Source organism: Oncorhynchus tshawytscha, unplaced genomic scaffold (assembly GCF_018296145.1).
Source record: "Oncorhynchus tshawytscha isolate Ot180627B unplaced genomic scaffold, Otsh_v2.0 Un_contig_6491_pilon_pilon, whole genome shotgun sequence".
NCBI lineage: Eukaryota > Metazoa > Chordata > Actinopteri > Salmoniformes > Salmonidae > Oncorhynchus > Oncorhynchus tshawytscha.
Genome location: NW_024609576.1, coordinates 21,681 through 30,000, shown reverse-complemented (window position 1 = coordinate 30,000; position 8,320 = coordinate 21,681). Strand labels below are relative to the sequence as shown.

Sequence of the window (8,320 nt, the reverse complement as noted above, 5' to 3'; positions counted from 1 at the left end):
GATTGAATGATCGAGGAAGGGTTGGGATTCCTGAAAAGGCTAGCAGGTAATGCCTGGACCAGCCACAGGGGGCACTGTGAACACGGTGTAGTAGCAGTGAGGGCTGAGAAACAGTAGAACAGTGTTTCCCAACTCCAGTCTTCCAGGACCCCCTGATCCAACTCAATCAGGTTGATGGTCCGGGGCTACAATAATAATGTGTACTGTTGTAGAGGACAGGAGGACTGGAGTTGGGAACCACTGTAGTAGAGGACTGGAGTTGAGAACCACTGTGGTAGAGGACTGGAGGACTGGAGTTTAGAACCACTGTAGTAGAGGACTAGAGGTGGGAACCACTGTAGTAGAGGACTGGAGTTGGGAACCACACTGGAGTAGAACCACTGTAGTAGAGGACTGGAGGACTGGAGTTGGGAACCACTGTAGTAGAGGACTGGAGGTGGGAACCACTGTAGTAGAGGACTGGAGGTGGGAACCACTGTAGTAGAGGACAGGAGGACTGGAGTTGAGAACCACTGTAGTAGAGGACTGGAGGACTGGAGTTGAGAACCACTGTAGTAGAGGACTGGAGGACTGGAGTTGAGAACCACTGTAGTAGAGGACTGGAGTTGGGAACCACTGTAGTAGAGGACTGGAGGACTGGAGTTGGGAACCACTGTAGTAGAGGACTGGAGTTGGGAACCACTGTAGTAGAGGACTGGAGTTGGGAACCACTGTAGTAGAGGACTGGAGTTGGGAACCACTGTAGTAGAGGACTGGAGTTGGGAACCACTGTAGTAGAGGACTGGAGGACTGGAGTTTAGAACCACTGTAGTAGAGGACTGGAGGACTGGAGTTGGGAACCACTGTAGTAGAGGACTGGAGTTGGGAACCACTGTAGTAGAGGACTGGAGTTGGGAACCACTGGAGTAGAGGACTGGAGTTGGGAACCACTGGAGTAGAGGACTGGAGTTGGGAACCACTGGAGTTGGGAACCACTGTAGTAGAGGACTGGAGTTGGGAACCACTGTAGTAGAGGACTGGAGTTGGGAACCACTGGAGTAGAGGACTGGAGTTGGGAACCACTGTAGTAGAGGACTGGAGGACTGGAGTTGGGAACCACTGTAGTAGAGGACTGGAGGACTGGAGTTGGGAACCACTGAGCGGTAAAAGGTGACTGAGCCTGTAAAGTGGAATCTGAGGCTGCCTGTGGACTCTGGTCTAAAGTAGTGCACTATATAGGGGATAGGGCCCTGGTCTAAAGTAGTGCACTATATAGGGGATAGGGCCCTGGTCTAAAGTAGTGCTCTATATAGTGAATAGGGCCCTGGACTAAAGTAGTGCATTAGATAGGGGATAGGGCCCTGGTCTAAAGTAGTGCAGTATATAGGGAATAGGGCCCTGGTCTAAACTAGTGCAGTATATAGGGAATAGGGCCCTGGTCTAAAGTAGTGCACTACATAGGGAATAGGGTGCCATTTGGGAAGCAATCAAAAGAACCGCCAGGTGTAACAGGCTAAACGTACTTGACAGTAGCCCACAGCTGGGTTGTGGTGTCCGTACGCTAGCAGCACGTTGTACAGGGTTTTCTGGAGACATGGGTTGGACGTCTTGCGGAACTGAATGTTGTCAGGAAAGGTTCTGTTCAGGTCTGCCAGGGAGACAGGTGGTTAGAATCACTACCAAAAAATAACCTGCCGCCAACTCTAAACATCTCTAACCCTTTCAGCTATTTGTCAAAGCCGAGTACAGACAGAGAGACATATCTCAGAGGTCAAGCTCCCGTGTTCAGGTCTATATCAGCTAACCCGTGATGATCTATATCAGCTAACCCGTGATGATCTATATCAGCTAACCCGTGATGATCTATATCAGCTAACCCGTGATGATCTATATCAGCTAACCCATGATGATCTATATCAGCTAACCCGTGATGATCTATATCAGCTAACCCATGATGATCTATATCAGCTAACCCATGATGATCTATATCAGCTAACCCGTGATGATCTATATCAGCTAACCCGTGATGATCTATATCAGCTAACCCAAGATGATCTATATCAGTTAACCCATGATGATCTATATCAGCTAACCCATGATGATCTATATCAGCTAACCCGTGATGATCTATATCAGCTAACCTGTTCAGGTGTATATCAGCTAACCCGTGATGATCTATATCAGCTAACCTGTTCAGGTGAAAATCAGCTAACCCAAGATGATCTATATCAGCTAACCTGTTCAGGTGTATATCAGCTAACCCATGATGATCTATATCAGCTAACCCATGATGATCTATATCAGCTAACCCGTGATGATCTATATCAGCTAACCCGTGATGATCTATATCAGCTAACCCGTGATGATCTATATCAGCTAACCCGTGATGATCTATATCAGCTAACCCGTGATGATCTATATCAGCTAACCCGTGATGATCTATATCAGCTAACCCGTGATGATCTATATCAGCTAACCCGTGATGATCTATATCAGCTAACCCAAGATTATCTATATCAGCTAACCCGTGATGATCTATATCAGAACCCGTGATGATCTATATCAGCTAACCCGTGATCTATATCAGCTAACCCGTGATCTATATCAGCTAACCCGTGATGATCTATATCAGCTAACCCGTGATGATCTATATCAGCTAACCCGTGATGATCTATATCAGCTAACCCGTGATGATCTATATCAGCTAACCCGTGATGATCTATATCAGCTAACCCGTGATGATCTATATCAGCTAACCCGTGATGATCTATATCAGCTAACCCGTGATGATCTATATCAGCTAACCCGTGATGATCTATATCAGCTAACCCGTGATGATCTATATCAGCTAACCCGTGATGATCTATATCAGCTAACCCGTGATGATCTATATCAGCTAACCCGTGATGATCTATATCAGCTAACCCGTGATGAGGTATATCAGCTAACCCGTGATGAATATCAGCTAACCCGTGATGATCTATATCAGCTAACCCGTGATGATCTATATCAGCTAACCCGTGATGAGGTATATCAGCTAACCCGTGATGAGGTATATCAGCTAACCCGTGATGAGGTATATCAGCTAACCCGTGATGAGGTATATCAGCTAACCCGTGATGAGGTATATCAGCTAACCCGTGATGAGGTATATCAGCTAACCCGTGATGAGGTATATCAGCTAACCCGTGATGAGGTATATCAGCTAACCCGTGATGAGGTATATCAGCTAACCCGTGATGAGGTATATCAGCTAACCCGTGATGAGGTATATCAGCTAACCCGTGATGAGGTATATTAGCTAACCCGTGATGAGGTATATTAGCTAACCCGTGATGAGGTATATTAGCTAACCCGTGATGAGGTATATTAGCTAACCTGTGCGTATGGAGTCTACCAGCTTGGGGTCGTGCTGTTGCTTCGTAGTGTCCAGTAGAGAGTGATAGTAGCCTGGGTTCTTCTCCAGGTGCTCCTGGGCCCCGCTGGCTGACATCCAGACCAACCCTCGGTGCTCGTTGGGCACGCCCTTACGCACATACCGCTTCACTGTGGGAGTGCTTCATAAGTCAGTGATACAACTTAAGTCTCTTTTCCGCTCTCTCTCTCTCTCTCTCTCTCTCTCTCACACACACACACACACACACACACACACCAAATGTATAAGCTGGAAGTGGAAGCCTAAGTATTGTCCATTTGTTTACTCCACTTGGGGGAGGGGTGGTAGGGTTAAGGGAAAATAATTGTAATTTTTATTTTATTTATTTATTTAAATAACATATTTACAAATAAAAATTAAAAATAATAAAATACAGTACCAGTCAAAAGTTTGGACACCTACTCATTCAAGGGTTTCTCTTTATTTTTTCTACATTGTAGAATAATAGTGAAGACATCAGAACTATGATAAAATATCACATATGGAATCATGTCGTAACCACAAAGTGTGTCAAACAAATGAAAATATTTTTTATATTTCAGATTCTTCAAAGTAGAAAAGTTGCATCTTTGCCTTGAGGACAGCATTGCACACTCTTGGCATTCTGTCAACCAGCCTGGTTAGAGAAGACAATGCTTCTACTAGTCAAGACTCAATCTCACAGGCACAAACATGACTCGAGTTGGGCTACCGCGGTAACCTCCCGCCCTTAAAATGGGGCAGGTGAACATTTTGGTCTAATCTGTGATATTTTAGTTAAAAGAAACATTACAATGCATGCTCATCTGTTTTTTTGTATTTTGTTGGTGTCATTTTAGCAGAAAAAATATATATTGTCGCTGTTAAAAAATATATATATAAATAATTTATTTTATGCTCTTGGCTCCGATTTTATTTGATTTATTTTACCTTTATTTAACCAGGCAAGTCAGTTAAGAACAAATTCTTATTTTCAATGACGGCCTAGGAACAGTGGGTTAACTGCCTGTTCAGGGGCAGAACGACAGATTTGTACCTCGTCAGCTCAGGGGTTTGAACTCGCAACCTTCCGGTTACTAGTCCAACGCTCCAACCACTAGGCTACCATGCCGCCCCCCGATGAAGTCCCACTCACCCTTGATGCTCTTCTCCAGCCGTCCCCGTCCCTGCAACAGCCTGGACCATCTGATGGACCTCCTGGTGAGCACGGCCAGGTACTCTGACATCAACTCCTCATACGACTCATAGTCAAAGTCCTCCAACCGCTCAAAGCCATACGGGTCCACACTGAAACAGAGTCACAGCCAAACGGAGTCCACACTGAAACAGAGTCACAGCCAAACAGCGAGTCCACACTGAAACAGAGTCACAGCCATACCGGTCCACACTGAAACAGAGTCACAGCCATACGGGTCCACACTGAAACAGAGTCACAGCCAAAGGGAGTCCACACTGAAACAGAGTCACAGCCAAACGGAGTCCACACTGAAACAGAGTCACAGCCATATCAGTCCACACTGAAACAGAGTCACAGCCATACAGCGTCCACACTGAAACAGAGTCACAGCCATACAGCGTCCACACTGAAACAGAGTCACAGCCATATCAGTCCACACTGAAACAGAGTCACAGCCAAAACGGAGTCCACACTGAAACAGAGTCACAGCCAAAGGAGTCCACACTGAAACAGAGTCACAGCCATACAGCGTCCACACTGAAACAGAGTCACAGCCATATCAGTCCACACTGAAACAGAGTCACAGCCAAACAGAGTCCACACTGAAACAGAGTCACAGCCAAACGAAACAGAGTCACACACTGAAACAGAGTCACAGCCAAACGGAGTCCACAAACAGAGTCACAGCCAAACGGAGTCCACACTGAAACAGAGTCACAGCCAAACGGAGTCCACACTGAAACAGAGTCACAGCCAAACGGAGTCCACACTGAAACAGAGTCACAGCCAAAGTCCACACTGAAACAGAGTCAGTCCACACTGAAACAGAGTCACAGCCAAACCACACTGAAACAGAGTCCACACTGAAACAGAGTCACAGCCAAACGGAGTCCACACTGAAACAGAGTCACAGCCAAACGGAGTCCACACTGAAACAGAGTCACAGCCAAAGGGAGTCCACACTGAAACAGAGTCACAGCCAAACGGAGTCCACACTGAAACAGTCACAGCCAAACGGAGTCCACACTGAAACAGAGTCACAGCCAAACGGAGTCCACACTGAAACAGAGTCACAGCCAAAGGAGTCCACACTGAAACAGAGTCACAGCCAAAGTCCACACTGGAGTCCACACTGAAACAGAGTCACAGCCAAACGGAGTCCACACTGAAACAGAGTCACAGCCACCACACTGAAACAGTCACAGCCAAACGGAGTCCAGACTGAAACAGAGTCACAGCCAAACGGAGTCCACACTGAAACAGAGTCACAAAGCCAAAAACAGAGTCACAGCCAAAGGGAGTCCACACTGAAACAGAGTCACAGCCAAAGGGAGTCCACACTGGTCACAGCCAGTCCACACTGAAACAGAGTCACAGCCAAACGGAGTCCACACTGAAACAGAGTCACAGCCAAACGGAGTCCACACTGAAACAGAGTCACAGCCAAAGGGAGTCCACACTGAAACAGACAGCCAAAGTCACAGCCAAACATATCAGTCCACACTGAAACAGAGTCACAGCCAAAGGGAGTCCACACTGAAACAGAGTCACAGCCAAACGGAGTCCACACTGAAACAGAGTCACAGCCAAAGGGAGTCCCACACTGAAACAGAGTCACGGCCAAATGGAGTCCACACTGAAACAGAGTCACAGCCAAAGGGAGTCCACACTGAAACAGAGTCACAGCCAAACGGAGTCCAGACAAACAGAGTCACAGCCAAACGGAGTCCCACGCTGAAACAGAGTCACAGCCAAACGGAGTCCACACTGAAACAGTCACAGCCATACGGAGTCTAGCTAGCAGGAGTCAGAAACTAAGTCATAGTGAGCGACGAGCATAGTGAGACTGGTGAGTAGTAGTAAGTAGCATGTTTGGGAATCTGTTGTTTGCTATGGAATCTGGACACAGACGGGCCCTTTATAAGACCAGACACATTCTCCATTCAGCAGGACTGTTTTTCCAGAGGACTAGATTTAATAAGATCTTAGAGCAATGATATCATGTGGATTAGTGACCTGATGGGATTTTCCAAATTGAATACTGAAAGGTGGTTGAGTAAAACCACACTGTGGAAAGGAAGGAGGAGGAGAGGAAAGGAGAGGAAGAATGAGCCCTGAGAGACAACCAATGTTATTATAGTAAACTAAAACATGAAAAAAGTTTGAAAAACAAAAAAACGATTCTATTTTACTCCAAAACAAACTAGTATAAATACAAATATATATTTTTTAATCATGATGTATGTTTTAACTAATAGAAATAAAAACACTAAACTATAATCACCGTGGGGGCCACAACGTGTACCCTATCATGTAGAAAAAGATACAACCTAAAATGCGTCAGTGATCTTCAACAAAGCGTTGCACTGACAGCCCAATGTTTTGATTGGGAACTTTTCCTAGCCAGCAATGTTCATCGATTACACTGTGTTTAAAATGTTCCCAACAGCGGAGGACTCCTGTGCATAGCACAACACGTGTGACTAGCTACTAAAACGTGTGTAATCTCCATGGTGGGGGACGGGGTGTCGGGTGGAGGGTGTGAGGCAGCTTGGAATAGTGCACATGCCATGACGAAGGACGGAGTCCAACAGTCCTCTCATTCTCAACACATCAATTTAGCTAGCTAACTACTGTATGAGGTAGCTTTACAAAACACAAGTACAACCAACACCTGCCGTGGTTTTGTCATTAGCCAGATTGACTAGCTAGCGTTGGCCATTTTTTTTTGTTTTTACATAACTCTCCCTAAAATTGTTTAACTTTTGTTTAACGCTAAGAACATTCAATTGTCAGGTGTATGATGATAGGGACGGGCACAAATATGCAAAGCTTCGTAAACCAGCTAGTTTGTTAAATTGGCATGTAACTTTTGCAGGCTTATAAAGAGTGGCTACCTGTGCACTCTCTCTTTGGCGCTGCTGCCGCTGCGAGGAGAGTTGATAGTGGAGTTCAGGCTGCGAAGTTGCGGCGAGCGAACCCTGTTCGCTTTGTTGTTTTTCTTTTCCATGAGTGAACCCAAATATATATTCCAAAATAGGCCGTGGAAATATGGCCTAAACGTTTAGTTAATCGCAGTAGGCTATTCTGTAGTCCAGAAGTTGAAACGGTATCGCTGCTCTCTCCATGAAGCGAGTCCCACAACTGCAAGTCCCAGGCGTGGACTCGGATGCCGATCAGGGACAGTCGAAGAGTCACTCGATGTCCCAGACAGTCAAACAACGGAGAGTTGTATTGACCCACCCGAGGCACAAGCTAATTTAGCTGGAAAGAGGAGAGTAAAAGTGTCTCGATCTTTCATCCTATCTGGAAGAGAGAAACCCGTTTATGCACCTGGATTTTTACTTTGGTGGCTGAAACTGGAGAGCAACCGCAATCTGGTAACAACTATGTTAAACGCGATCGGCTGACTCCACAGCGTCTCGAAACATGGTCCATAATTAATAAATATATTGAAATGTCTATGAATCTGCCGGGTGGTTTCTTTCCATGTTTTCCAAGGTAGAACGCCTGACTGTGCCCGAGCTCCGCTTAGCCTCGGGGCACATGTCAATCAAGCATGAGCGGGAAATAGAACCGCCCTCTCATAAATATTCTAGGTACGCAAAAACGATCAGCGATGAAATAACACAACTATTCGATTATATATAATCACATCTCATTTTCTTACATTTTACTTCGTAATATACTTGGTTTACAAAATGTCCACAATGCCACGTCATGACAACGGAATAGGGAAACCCTTCTGA

At 45.7% G+C, this 8,320-nt stretch overlaps 1 protein-coding gene across 1 annotated transcript in view; it reads right to left on the bottom strand.

The window, feature by feature from the left end:
* The window catches only part of LOC112240834 (growth hormone-regulated TBC protein 1-A), a 19,122-nt gene extending 10,818 nt beyond the window's left edge, over window positions 1-8,304 (bottom strand). Inside the window, exons 1-4 of the mRNA XM_042316011.1 lie at window positions 7,469-8,304; window positions 4,530-4,681; window positions 3,358-3,525; window positions 1,503-1,627 (exon numbers count right to left, since the gene is read on the bottom strand). Of these exons, the coding sequence (XP_042171945.1) occupies window positions 1,503-1,627; window positions 3,358-3,525; window positions 4,530-4,681; window positions 7,469-7,581 (558 nt within the window). The 5' untranslated portion in view covers window positions 7,582-8,304. The remainder of the gene's footprint in view (window positions 1-1,502; window positions 1,628-3,357; window positions 3,526-4,529; window positions 4,682-7,468) is intronic.
* Between the last annotated feature and the right edge of the window lie 16 nt (window positions 8,305-8,320).